The 15,562-nt window shown below is 27.7% G+C and overlaps 1 protein-coding gene across 1 annotated transcript; it reads right to left on the bottom strand.

Annotated features, from left to right (window-relative positions):
* Positions 1-2,021: 2,021 nt before the first annotated feature.
* Positions 2,022-11,721, bottom strand: LOC107444763 (protein OPI10 homolog; the record flags this gene model as incomplete). The annotated part of the gene is given in 4 exon segments (XM_016058982.2): positions 2,022-5,016; positions 7,546-7,653; positions 9,676-9,805; positions 11,636-11,721. Coding segments are annotated over 4 exon segments (641 nt in total), but the record flags the coding sequence as incomplete, so codon positions are not given.
* Between the last annotated feature and the right edge of the window lie 3,841 nt (positions 11,722-15,562).

Raw genomic sequence — 15,562 nt, 5'->3', positions numbered from 1 at the left:
TATGAAAAAATTCTATATTAGCGTTGTTATATTTTTAAAAAATATATATATTATTGATATAAGCAAATTAAGCTTAAAAACATATTTTAATTTCTAATCTGAAATTGACTTTTTTTACTACTAAAGTACACGTACAAGAAAAAACCTTAGTCAATTATTAGAGAAGTTAAAAAAATTCATATATCAATTATTCTGTATTAATTGATTTATACTTATCGTTAGTTTTTTCAAAAAAAAAAAAATTGGGATATGTCACAGTGTATGTAAAACGCCACAAACAACAGATTTGATTCTTATGCATCAGTCGATAAAAAAAAAAAAAATTGAAACTTGCGGTGTTGTTTGTTCAAGATATGGTGGTAGAAGCTGAAGAAGTGCAAAGTGATACCGTTGAAGATAGCACTTAAAGCGCCCAATTGGAGCAAACATTTGAGGAAGGCCACGTAGCCTTAAAAACAATGAAGAACTTTTTGTGTTCGCACGAACTGACAATCTTTGTGCATTTTTTTTTTCAAAAAATTTTTATTAAAATATACGATTAATTAATAAACAACTTTTTTCGATATTTTAAACTGAAAATTATGAGAAAATGAACACATAAAGGTCCATTTAAAAAAAAAAAAAAAAGTTATTTATTTTTACTTTGAAATCATTAAAAATTTATTAATACACCCGAAAAAAGAGATAGTTAAAAAAATTAAACGAGTTTAGAACAATCGAACAAAGTAAATATTACAAATATACCAATGGGCAGACCTTCTAAAACCGCGTAGGGAGAACACTGAGTAAGAGTTGCTCGTATGTTATGATATTTAGAAAATATCAACTGCCAAAGATTTGTCATACAGAGAACTTTTTAACTTACTTATCTAAACCAGAAAATTTTAATTTTTAGTCAGTAGCCACTTTTTCCTAAAACCTAGTCTTCAACCACAACCTATATTGATAGGTCCTTTAAATTTAATAGCTATTAATAAATTTAATTTAATATATTTCTGCAAATATTTCTTCTTTGCTTTGATTATTTATTTATCTATTTTTTTTTTAAAAAAATCATATTAGAAATAATCTATGACTATAAAAAATTAATTCAACAATAAAAATAATATAAATACATGACAAAATTTAGTTATACATACTGACTTTAAAGAGCTTTATGTAAAAATATTTTTGGAGACAAAATGCATTTAATTACATTACTATTCTGAGATATGTTTAAAGAACTATCCTTCAACATGAATCTTTCCACCATAAATTGACGGATTCTGAAGGACCAAAAATCTAAAAGGTGACATTGGACATTTTAATGAAAATTCTGTTTTATAGAAACTCTTTTTACATTGATATACTTTTATAATTAAATGATTTTTAAAAAAGCGATGGGAAAAAGGGATCGGTTACTTATTTAAGTCACTGCTTTTATTTTCAGGTCTTTAATTTTAGGTGGGGTTTGAGGATTAGGTTTAAGAAAAAGTGGCTACTAAATCATTAGAGTCTATTCTACAAATTTTTTTTCTTTGCTTGGATGAAATTTTATTATTATTTTTTTTGAAAAAAAAAATTAATTTTAGAAATAATCTACAGCTATAAAAAATTAATTCAACAATAAAAACAAAATAAATATGTGTCAAAATTTAGTTAAACATACTGACTTTAAAGAACTTTATGTAAAAATATTTTAGGAGGCAAAATGCATTTAATTACATTACTATTCTGAGATATGTTTATTGTTAAAGGACTCTCCTTCAACATGAATTTTTTTACCACAGACTGATGGATTATGAAAGATCAAAAATTTGAAAGTTGACATTGGGCATTTCAATGAAAATTCTATCTTCCAGAGATTCTTTCTACAATGATGTACATTTACAATGAAACAATTTTTAAAAAAGCGATGGTAAAAAGTGACCGGTTACTTATTTAAGTCGTGACTTTTATTTTTAGGTCAATAATTATCTCTGTCAGATAACCATTTTATCCAATTATTCCATTAGTTGGAAAATATTCACAAAGACAAAGCATTAACATGGAAAAATATCTTCCAAAATTTATTACACTTCATAATGATACATACATAAATATTATTATGTGAACATTTAAGGAGTGAACTTTAAATTAAAAATAACTTGTGTTACTATTTAAAGTTATTGCAAAAACTTGTCACATATTTTCAACTGAAACATTTTCCCACCTCTTTGCACTTAATACTCTTTAATTATTTCTCATTTTGTATGTTCTGAATGACAGCAGCGTTACAATGAATATGCTTTACATACTATTGCAAATTAATAACATAAATTATAAGTATATAATAATTACCTTTAAAAATAACTAAAATTAGAAGAAAAATAAATTAAAGTGAACGACAATCTTTTTTCCCACCTTCAAATTGCTCTGTTAGTTGTAATGTGCTCGAAAGAGTACATAATTTTTCTTGAGAGAATGAATAATAATATTTACCAAACCAGTTTGTTACTGACATAGCAGACAAACGAGTTAACTAGATTTTCTAAGGGTGCACAAGAGATAGATTCTACTCCCCCTCCCCCAAACGAACCTCTTGAGAATTATGTGAATACTAATCCCTATTTAAGTTCTTATTTGATATTTTGGAATGTTTTTTTGTTTTTATTCATTAAAATATATTTTAAGGTACATACAGTCTGTGGCTAAATTATTAGGCACACTATAAGATTCTATGCAAAATCTTAATTATCAGGTGATAATATACAGCTTTATTGTTTTTACGCTGCTGAAACCGGTTTGCACTTGTTTACGTTTGTGCATCAATTGGTTAACATTGTAATGGAATACGTTAAAAATAAATATAAATAGGAAGTATGTAAGGAATCTCCTGAATAAAAACCCATTACATTTATGTTTAAATATAAAAGTATTGCATATAAACTGATGCAAAACATGTACTATTAAAAAACTACAGCGTGTCGAATAATTTGATCTAATTATTAGAATATAATATCTGATATAATATATATTCTATATTTATATAATATTTTGTCTAATTTATCCAATTGTCGAATTTGTATTATGCATCAACTAATTTAATCAATTGATACATGAACTTAAAGAAGTGCAAACCGGTTTCAGTCGCATAAAAACAATAAAGCTGCATAGTATCACCTCATAATTAAGATTATAGTAGTGTGTTGAATAATTTGACCAGGAACTGTTATTAACAAATTCTAATTTATAAGGATAAAAACATTTCTAATCTTTTAAAGTGATTGTAATAATTTTTGTTAAAAGTTTGACAATGTTTAAAAAATACTCAAATACTTAAAAATTAATAGGGAATAGTATTCATAAATTAATTCATATTTTAACATGAGGAAGAATTTAAACCCAAGACCCCTTAAAACAATAAAAACTTCGAAAACTAATTTCAATAAGTAAATAACAAAGCTACTTAACAATTTTATTTGTTGCAAAAAGGGCATTAAAAGTTTTTAAAAATCTTTAAATGTGGATTATTTTGAAAGGTACTGAATGTTATATCACAACCACTAGAGAATTATATGAGTACTAATCTTGATTTAAGTTCTCATTTGATATTTCGGAATGTTTTTTGTTTCTGCTCATTAAAATATATTTTAAGGAATAAAATATTATAATATAAAATATATTAAAATATAATAACATTAAAATATATTCACTAATTTTGTTAAAGTTAGACAATATTTAAAAAAAACAAACTAAAATACTTAAAAATAAATAAAGAATAGGTATTCATAAATTTATTCATATTTTAACATGAGGAAAAATTTAAATCCAAGACCCCTTAAAAAATAAAAACTCATTTCAATAAGTAAATAACTAAGCTATTTAACAATTTTATTTGTTGCAAAAAGGGCATTAAAAGTTTTTATAAATTTTTAATATGGATTATTTTGTAAGGTACTGAATGTTTTATCACAACCGCTAGAGAATAATGTGGATAACAATCCCAATTTAACTTCTTATTTAATATTTTGGAATGTTTTTTTCTTTCTACTCATAATAATATATTTTAAGGAATAAAATATAATATAAAATATATTCACTAATTTTGTTAAAGTTTGACAATGTTTAAAAGATATTAAAATACTTAAAAATAAATATGGAATAGGTATTCATAAATTAATTCATATTTTAACAAGGGAGAGGGAGGGAGAAGAATTTAAACCTAGGACCCCTTAAAATATTTTAATACATAAAATAGTTTTTACTAAATGGCACAGTAATGATTAAAAAAGCAAAATAGGCATATCAGAGAGGAAATAACTATTTGACATAGTGTCTGAGCTTCCAAAAGTTATCTGAAGAAATCTTAGAACTCAGTGATAAACAAGGAAAAGCTTAGTTTAAATGTATGTAGAAAATAAACATTCAACTCTTTTATAATTTAAAAAGCTCCCTTATAAAAATTAAGCACAAATTTTAAAAAAAAATGTTTTTATATACATTTTTTTGAGCAAACAATTACACAAACAAAAATAAATAATCAGTAAGCAATTTTTCCAGCACATAAAATAAACGAGACAAGTAATTCCAAAGAAAAGTATTTTCAATTGCCACAGACAAAAATAGTTTTCAAGAAATCAGGATCAGCTTAGATCTTAAAGCTGATAATCCAAACTTAGCAGATAATTAATTTAGACCTTAAAAAACAAATAATCACTTCCTTTCTCACTGATGAAAATCAACTCTTCCAAAAATTAGGATTTTGCTGCAGTCGCCGTTGAAAGTTCGTGTACCACTGCTGGACAGTGTTGAGGGGTACAAAGTTTTCAGAAGTATTCGGCAGTATTTGAGCAGGGGTTACGGCAAAGGAAGCTATGTAATTGACGAAGTTTTCAAGCATTTTATTCGTGAATTCAAGGAAAGAGTCCATATTGGAAGGAGTGCTTGTGGCAATAGGTGTCTGCAATTGAATTTGCTGCAAAGGTTCTACAGAGATCCCGATTTGCGCAACATGAGATATTGGCTGTATACCAAAAGGTGTAGTGATATTTGTGTCTGTAAAGAACAAAACTTTAATGATGAGTGATACTTAACAAAACCAAATTACATTCATTTTTAAAAGCTACAATCAAATTAATTTTTAATAAGAATATCAAGAAAGCAATTAATTTTTTAAATAAAGGAGTCATTCAAAATTTAAAAAGGTAGAAGCGGTAATGCACAAAAGAAAAAAAAATCTATTTTTATTGCCTTTCATTTTATAAATGACTTTTTATCAATTATACTAAAATGCAAAACAATATACTGAAAGGGGAAAAAAACTCTGAGTATTGTGATTTAGCTTAACAATTAGTATAATTTAATATCAATCAGTAAAGTAAGTTTTGTATCAATCATTTAGTATTCATTAGTAAAAGTTATAAAAAACAAACTATTTTTTAAAACTACAATCAAATTTATTTATAATAACAACATAAGAAAGTATTCAAATTTAAATGCTCATTAAATATGAGTCAATCAAACTTATTAAACGGAAAAGGTATAACAAAAAAAAAAAGAAAGATAAATGAAAGATAAAAGGTCATTTTTACAAATGACCTTTTATCCATCAAATTAAAATACAAAATAATGTACTGAAGTAAAAAAAGTTTTAAGGACTGTGATCTAACTTAGAGCTTGTTTATAATAATTGTTAAATTATACTAATATTTTTTCATTATCAACAATAAAATGAAAGCACTACTGAAAATTAAGAGCATATTGTACATTTGATTCAGAAAAAATTGGGCAGATACATACAGTTGTATAAGTTATAGGTTATAGAATCTATGTAATTACCAGCATAATAACATTTTCTGCTTGTATAAATTAATAAAAGTTCAAAAAAGTAAACTGCATTAAATTTTTTTACAACAACAATCAAATTCATTTATAATAAGAACATCAGAAAGTAATTAGTTTTTTAAATCAGGGTACTCATTAAGAAAAGTAAAATATTAGCGCAACAGCCTGCTGTGAGCCAGGGACTCATGGAGGTTAAGGCTACTCAATTTCTAGACCAATGGTGTGGTTGTGGTAATTTGGTCAGCATGACATAAATACAGTCTTTATTTCTTAGTACCTGCAGATCTGAATATAGGTGGACTTCAAGTCGCCACTGAGGATCCAAAGTCCAAGTAAACATTTTTTTTAAGTACTCTTTTTAATTCAAGTACTTTTTTAATATATTTTGATAAAAAAAAAGGAGGGGGGGGGGAATATCAAAGAATATTTTAGTTAAAAATGCATTGAATATTTTCTTGGAAAATAACTTTTTTGAGGTAAATTTTCATAACTAAGCACATTTTAAAACCTAGCAAATAATATAACATATTACAATGCTCTGATACATAAATTGTTTTCTATTAATAATTCACTACTTAAGACATTATAATTATGAAATAATAGATAACTTTAAAAATAAAATATATTTAATAAATACTTTATATTGTCAATACAAAATAAGTTAAAAATTTACGAGATTTGTTAATAAGTGCAGAGTAACAACTAACTCTTACTTTCAAGTATTACTAGAAAGCACTAGCAAAAAATTGTATGCATTTTTAAGTTATAAATAAATTTTATGCTCTTATAAATCTTATCTAATGGTTATCTAATAATGCAACTGCAGAAGCAGTTTAAAAATTACATAATAATTTTTAAATTGCTTTAGCAAAGATAAAATTTAATATTAATTTTAAAAAAACTTTTTCTTCAAAATAAAACATCCTTATCAAACACAAGTTATAAATTATGACATAAAAATTAATCTCTCCATCTATACAATTATTCTTGTGCTTCCTGGTTCTTTATTTAGTATCAAATGAACCACATTGATTATCCTTAACGAATAAGCTTTTCTCATGATAAATTCCTCAGTTAATAAATATCTAAATGCCTTCAAGTACTACCTACAACTTCAAAGGTAAGAGTTTATTTTATAATACATACTACTCCTGTAACTGACAGTAACATTTCTGGATGTAAGATAGGTTTGGTTTAATCTTCTTTTCTTAGAAAATAAATCTCTATAATATATGTGTGCTATTATTAAAAACAAAGTATTGTAATTAAATTTTATAATTTTATATCAAACTGTTTTGAATTTAATTTAAAGCATGTTGGTCCAATTTTATTTAAATTTTAGATTATAAAATTTCATGTCGCTTTGTTTCCAACTATTTGTCAAATTCCCATCTCTTCTTTTTTGATTATAACATATACTGGAAGAATATTCAGACCTCAGTTCTTAAGAAGATAACTTATTTTAAATTCAGAAAAGCATTATTTTAATTTTAAACAACAGCAGGTTTTGTTAGGAAATTAACATAACATATGAAGCATAATATGAATATAGATTTTTTTTAAAAAATGATCACTTGATTCAATAATTTGGTAATATGATTTAACCAAATATATTACCAAACTTTTTTAAAAAGATAACCAGTGAAAAACAATATTATTTCAATAAATTGAAAGAAAAAAACACCAATTTTTGAAACCATATAAAAATATAAATAGCCAATCATTAGTAAATATACAAACCTGATTTTAGCTTTGATATTTTAAAAATTGCACTTGGTTTTGCATTTGAAACGAAACCTAGAAATTGCCAAGTTGGAGCTGCTGTAGGATCTGGCCAACTAAAGTACACTGAAAATAATAATTTATATCTATAATTATTTCAGTTAATAATTGTTTCAGTTTTCTTGCTAATATAAATACTTGCTAATTTTTACATGACCATTATGAAAATGAATAATGATAAAAATCTAATTAAATATCTTTGCATTACATGTTTGTTTGAATTTCTCTTACCAGAATTCTACAAAAAAAAAAAGGAGTTAGGACTATAACTTTTGAATTTTTTAAAAGGCATTCATATCAAAACCAATTTCTTCTCCATCCAGTCCATGAAAAGATAAGGAAAGATTGAAGAGAATTGTCAGACAAAAAACATTTTATGTATGTCTAGAATTTTTAAAGGCTTTGAATAACACATTGCTAAGCATAACTTTCATAGATTAACAAACAGGTAGAATTCTATATAAGAATGTTCTTATGAACACTTGGAGTGATAAAACACAAGATACACAAAACAGTATCAAACACAGACAGAAACACAAAAGAAATATCCTAAGTTTGAGAATAATTCTAAAAAAAAGCAATAAGCTTGCAAAAATTAAAAATGTTAAGAATTAAAAATTTATTAAAAAAATTATTAAATCTTAAAATCAGAGATGCCAACTGCTCCGGACAAGCAAAAATAATTAAAAACACGGTAAATGACTATAAGCTAAATTCTGCAAAAATTTTACTATTTATGCTTGCATTTTATAAGGTACATCATGACATAAGTAATACAAAGTGGTGAATTATATAAGCTTACGAATTATTTAGAAATAGTGGTGGATAAAAATCTACTAAATTAAATTTTTAAACCAAGAATTACAGTTGATAAACTACCACTTTGAAATTTATATTTGCTGTCCGAAGCAAGTTGGCATCTCTGTAAAATTATTCTTAGCAGACGGATGAAAATTATACAATTAAAACTAGAAATAAAAACTCAAAATTTTAAGGAAACAGAAAATAACTTAAGATATTTGTACAAGATTCAGAAGCTAATTTTTTTAATCAAATTTTAATATTGATGTCTACAATTAATAGAATATTTTATAAAATAGAATCAAACATTTGAAGTGTACAACTCGCTGATAGTTGTTAATACAAGAGCACATAACACTAGAACTGTCAAATTATTAACTAATCACAGAAGACAACAGAAATTTTTTATAAATTTAGCTTTCACTTATACTTTGAAAAATCAGTTTAAGAAGAAATATGAAGAATGCACTAAGCATAAGAAAATATATAATATTCATTAATACAAAATAATATTAATTAATACTAAAAATACATAGTTATGGCAAAATTATTACATATACACATATATTACGTGCAGAAATGGAAACTTATATGAGCAAGTTACGCCAATCTAGATAATAGCACATAGTTAGAAAATAGTGATATATCACTATTTTCGGGATGTTCCGTTTTTTATGCAGTGTATATATACACTGCATAAAAAACGGAACATCCCGAATAATTTTTGTTCAAATGATCAGATTTTCTGGTACAAGATTCAATTTTAATGATCCAAGGGTCAAAGCTTTAATATGCTAATTAATTAGTTCAGACACTATTTTAAATTGAAGAATCGAATTTTTAAAACTATTTCAAAATTCATATAGCACACTTCTATTGTTTCTTCATTTGTACAGCAAAATTCTAACATTACAAAATTGAAATTATAATAAGCCTAAATTTTTGTTATATTAGCATAGCTTAAGACAGACAGTTTTAAACCCACAATAGTCCTAAGATCTCTAAATAAGGTCCTGATTATTCTCATACATTCATACACAATTATTCTTTTATCATTCGTTATCAGAAAATTTCGCTTTATCAAAACTATAGAACAGTGTAGAGAAAAATTCCTTTAGCTTTACCTGCATATGAGTAAGAGTAGCAATAAATTAGAGTGGATTAAAAATAAATTAATTAATTTGAAGCAAAGAATTACAAGAGTTATAACGATTTTTTAAGCAAAGGTTAAATCAAAGGTATTAACAACATGAATAAATAAAAGAAACTCTATAAAAATTAATTTACCTGATCCCCCTAATCCATCAGGGAAAGGTTGAACACCAGTTAAAAACACCACTATGTGATTAACATTGTCAGCATCAACAATATTTGTAACAAACTTTGTACTATCAATAGCCTGGAAATCAGTCTGAACCTAGAAAATGTGAAAAAGTAAGAAAAAAATATTAGTAAAAATGACACTTGAAAAATTTATTTCGATCAATTAATAGCACCAGAGTAGGATATTTATTATTGATTTTGAAATGAGTAAATACATCCAATATTTATTTAATTAGAATTGAAATCTTATTATATATGAATAAATTAGATAAGCAGGCAGAAGAAATACTTTAATATTCCGATTAGTTTTCAGTTATATATATATATATATATATAATAAAAAAGGAAAATCATGTATAATTATTTATTGTTAAAGAGATACATAGTAAACACTTAAAAGGTACAAGTTTTCCTTTTTTAAGAAAGTAATATGTAAACAAATCAACTGCAAAGGATAGAAAAAATATTAATAGGTAATTATCATATCAAAATTTCTTGGTGCTTACATAATTTGTTACTTTGATTAACAAAATCATTGAATCCGACACAATATCAATAATGAGTAAAAGCATATGCTTCTGACTACAATTCATGAAATACTTAACAGAAGTACAGATATAAAAAAAATCTAAGAACCAATTAAAATCGAATATGAAAAATCATTTCTTGTAAAATCTTAGTTTCATGTGGCAAAATATTATTTGCAAGACAAGGTTAATAATTTTGAAGAACAAAAGTTAAAAAAACGGAAAACTTCAAACATATACTGTAAACGCAAAAAAGGAATATGCTACATAAATCACTTTAACTAAGAATTTAAACGTAATACATTTATTTAAAAAAAAGAAGAGTAAGAGAATGATTTCTTTGTATATTATAGTCTACATCATTATGTTTAGCAAGAAATAAAAAAACAATGCAGATAAGGACCTATTATAGGGTAAAACTCGTAATCAGGGGAGATATCCTTATTCCTGATCTGTGGCAGAATAATCGCCAAGACTTCTGGGCCTAGGTCTACGAGAGAAAAAAAAACATCATAGAAAGGGACCAACTCGAAATTTATAACTCGTAGCCGACTACGGGTAAACATATACAGATTTTTTTTAAAAAATTTGCAAGTTAACTACTATTACTTGCAAATTTTTACAAGTACTAGTTGGCACCTTGCCGATCGCGTTGGTGCAACAGATCAAGATATGGAAATATCCTTTCGTAATCACTTGTGGGCATATTCTTTTGTTTAGTTTGAAAACACTTTGGTGCATTGCAAAGGTAGTAGCCGTTAACAGATTCTAATACTAAAATATCTTACAAGAAGGTCAGCTGAAAATTTACAACAGAATACGTCTATTATTTTGGAATTTTTCTTAAGTTCGTAACAAAAACAGAGAAAACTACTTAAATGGAAGGGGGAGATTTATAAGAAACCAGAATAAAAATAAGAAGAAAATGGAAGATTTCATGTACAGAAAAAGCTTTTAGTTACAGTGCCCAATCGAAGAGATAGTACCCTATTCAACTTTATAACAGAAGATTTAAAACGAAAGATAAAAAAAAAAAGAAATTAAAACCTAATCATCAAAGCTGCAACAAGAGAGCAGTCAATTTTCCTGTTTCAATAATCCTAACAATTCTCAATCACAAAATACATTAAATGAACTTTTTTTAATTCTCTTTAGGACTAGATGACACTGGTGATCAAATGTTACACCAAAAAACAATTACCATAAACATTTTAGTAATTTTATTTAATAAAATAGGAAAAAATGCAATCTGCACATTCAATTTAAAGAGAATAAATCAATTTATTAATACAGGATGTAAAAATAAGAAGGTTGTAAGTCATTTTAGAAGAGAAGAACTTTCAAACAATGAATCTACAAGAACTGTATCTTAAAATTTACCAATTAATTGTACTAACCAATCTACCAGCAACAATCACAGCAAACATCGGCGCCGCCATCAGTAAAAATAAATCAAATCTAGTAGTTTCAATATATTTATCTTCTCAGTAAGCTGAGATAGGAAACGAAAACACTTTGTTTACAAATATTATGATATCGGTCCCAGTTAAAGTTAAAAACAGTACTTCTAGTTTGAAACTAAATGATTATTCTTTTTAAGGAGCGATTTTCACTGCATATGGAAAAAAAATTTCATGAATTGCTTCTTCAATATAAACGAGATCTGATTGGCTTTAGCTTACGCGGGTAAATAAATTTCATTAAAGGTTGTTTTTCGAAGGCTCTTTCGTGATATGAAATGATGCTATTTAGCGAATAACATGCCTTTTTTATAACTGCTGTGATTTTGAAACAGTTACTCATGATTATTACGTAGAGTTCAGCTTATCTAAAGCCAGCGGGGTCTACGCTTATTTTGAAAATAGCGCAAAACGTCAAAAACCACAGTTTTGTGAAAATGAAAAACGAATGTTGTCTAATATCTAAAAACTTACCTCAATGCTATATTACCTGGGCTGATAAAAATTTGCAAAATCTGAGAATAACCCAATAATTTTGATAATTTTCATCTAGATGAGAAAATGTCGCCAAATTGGCAATTTTTAAAAAACTTTAATAAATTTTAAAATATTTCTGTTATTTGTCTATTCTAAAGCCCAGATAATACTTTATTCAGAATATATATATTTCAAAATCATCGCGTCCCGCAGTGGACTGATCGTTAAAACACGGTTCCCAGCAGATCACCGAAGTCAAGCATCACTGGCTGCGGTCAGTGTGCGGGTGGGTGACCACTTGGATCAGTCTGCGTAGGGACCGAGGGTGTGCGGTATGGGTCCTCGTTAAACTGTGCTTCCGTAAAGTTCTCGACTTCGCGCGCAGGTCGTCGGGCTACCGAAGCGGGGTTGCCATCCTCTCCGCAGAGGATCAAAATTGTGATGGCATGTCTTCGGATCATCCTCCGGGATGTTTCCCAGACCGTCGCCAATAGCCCATTGTGCAGCTCTAGTGCGACGTAAATTAACAACAACAATCAAAATCACCGTACAGCTTCAAGTGTAAGACACTTTAACTATGGCTTTCTCATTTTCCTTGGCGACAGAGCTTCGAAAAACAATGTAAAGGTCCACTGTGAGTAAATGAATTTTTTCGCGATCGAAAATTTCCCACCGAACAAAAGTCTGATTGGTGAATTTTTCGCGGGTTAATATTTTTCCTCAATCTGCTTCTAAAGGAGCATTCACATCGATGGCGGTTTCCGTACCACCGATTACCATTGTGAGAAAAATGGAATGTTATTGAGTTTTTCGCTGGAAAATATATTTCACCAATCAAGTTCTCATATCTATGCAAAGGTGATCGGTGTGAATGCTCCTTAATACGCATGATAAAAAAAATCTATAGCAATGAGAAAAGCTTTTGAATAAGGTTCTTATGCGCACCTTTTCCATCCATTACCACAGACTACAAAAAACATATTCGAAACACGAAATGATTTTCATTCATGAATGAGATCATTTTTAGATATCTTTATCGTACAAGATACCTTAATGAATAAATTTTTTAAAATATTATAAATTACATTAGCATTTATTTAAAATAATGATCTTTAATATCAGTGATTTTTAATTTACTTATATAATAAGAAATACATTTTATTTTTTAAAAAGCAAACAAGATTACAAAATTTTCGGGACGTTTAAATTTTTTTTTTAAAAAATAATGCATTAAACAATTTAATTAAGAAGCCTATGATTCAAATTAATGTATTATTAATAATACATTAATCAATTCAAAAGCTTTCATCACTGTTCTTTAAGGGTACAAAGGACGTTTAAAAAATTGTTTTATTGAGCTAAAGCAATCCAAGTATGAGTTTTATACCATATGACACCTTTTTTAGGAGATGCCTTAAAAGATTACTTGAATTTTTTTTCTTCCCATGTTGAAGAAACCCGGATAACTGACCTGTTTTAAAAAACTGGTCCACCGGCCTGATCATATTAGAAAGGCCTGGCATCATATTAGAAAGATCTCGGGTCCAAATCCCTTTTCAGGCATGGGGATGTAATTTCTTCCTCTCTGTTCTACATTTCTTTCATGTCTTATTGTGACGACGGTGATCCACTTTTACGGTGATTACGACTTTTATTTCTTAGTCCATTAATTAAGTAAGAAAAAAATAACATTGAAAATATCTGACAATATGTGAAGTCAAAGTCATTAAACTTAGAATATTTAATAAATATGTATGCTAGTTTTAACCTTATTCCAGAAAATTATTAATGTCAATAATCAATTTAAAGTAAATAAAAATTAAAGAAAATAACAAAAATAGCACTCTAGCAATATCGTTTAATGTCATTTTCCCTGTTGTCTTCGCTGCTATATCTCTGAAAGCAATACTGATTTATAAGGCTTTTTAGATAAACAGATTACACTCATTTACCTGAAGGCGATTTCTTAAAAAAAGTCATTATAATTAATATTTTGAAAAATATACCTTTTCGTGTTAATACAAAAATGTTTGGTATTATAATACTAATTTAAACACGTTCAAAATTTGAATAAAACGGAGTGACTGGAAGAGGGGAGCAAACACAAGCTGTACGTTAGATAAGGACACGTGACACCTTCGTTGTCGAACACATGATATCGCTTGCAGAGATTGTTCTCTACAGATTGCGCCAATAAAACAGATTAAGTGGTAATAAGCTGAATATTATCATTCATATACTCCTGCAGAAAATGTGACGTTCACTCTTGACAATAACATATTGTGTATTGAAATAAACTTTTATAACGTTTTTACTTAAACTTAATCTTTTCGAGTCATAAATGTATTCGTACGAACTAATTTGGCAAACTAAATTATGCTTTCACTTTAAATCGAACACGTCCGATCTCAATGTGCTAAAAGTGTAACTATACAGTTTGTAATTCGAACTAAGTAGTGGTGAAGTAAATAAAGCAAACTATCATTTCCCCACCCACAAATAAACTGCTATAAAAATAGTTTGTCTACCAGTTTTATCTTTTTAACCTGATAATGCATATTATATGACTCACCCGTCTTGAAGATGTTGAGGTCATGGCTTTGAAAAAGTTTCTGGATACGGAAATGGCATGCCATGCGGTCATGTTGTTTTTGATGCTCTGATGTGATGTGGAAAAACAATTTATGCTTTTAGGAGGTCGTAGAACTGTCGGATTTTCATTGGTGTCTTTTGAGTGAGTAATACCTATTTCATACTCTTGCAATCATGTATGTTTTCCAATTCTGAGTTAACTTAAGAGTATAAGTAGATGCAAGTTAAGTTAAACGATTCTGCCCGATATAGTAGCTTTCAATTTACGTTAACATCACTGCTGAAATTAATATTTGCAATCACGCAACAATGGCTACGTATCACCACCACGGACGTGGCGGAAAGCGGCTGACCGAAAGACCTGCACGTGGCTCAACGTCGGATGAGGAATGCTCGGATTTTGAAACCAAAATGGCTAAAGAGTTAGCAGACATGGAAAGAAGAATTAAAGAAGATGAAAGGAAAAATAAAGAACTACTTGAGAAACTAAATCAATTGGAGCAGTTTCTCATGCCTGTGCCAAATAGGCCCGAAATACCGACAACACCAATTGATGTCATTGATATGAAAACTTATGAAGGCGGCCAACTTTTGAAACAGACGGGGAATGAGTCAACCACAGATTCAGAAAGCTCAATCAAAAATATTGCAGAACCCCCTTTAAAGAAGAAGAAAAAGAAAAATAATGTCAAAAAAGCTGAAGCAAATCTAATCATGACCACGAATAGTAAACTTTTTTCACCGATAGATACCGCCACCTCCTTACAACCATCTGAATCTATATCTGATACTGAC

This window comes from Parasteatoda tepidariorum, chromosome 10, assembly GCF_043381705.1.
Source record: "Parasteatoda tepidariorum isolate YZ-2023 chromosome 10, CAS_Ptep_4.0, whole genome shotgun sequence".
NCBI lineage: Eukaryota > Metazoa > Arthropoda > Arachnida > Araneae > Theridiidae > Parasteatoda > Parasteatoda tepidariorum.
The sequence above is the reverse complement of the archived record's forward strand: the minus strand, read 5'-3'. Positions and strand labels throughout refer to the sequence as shown.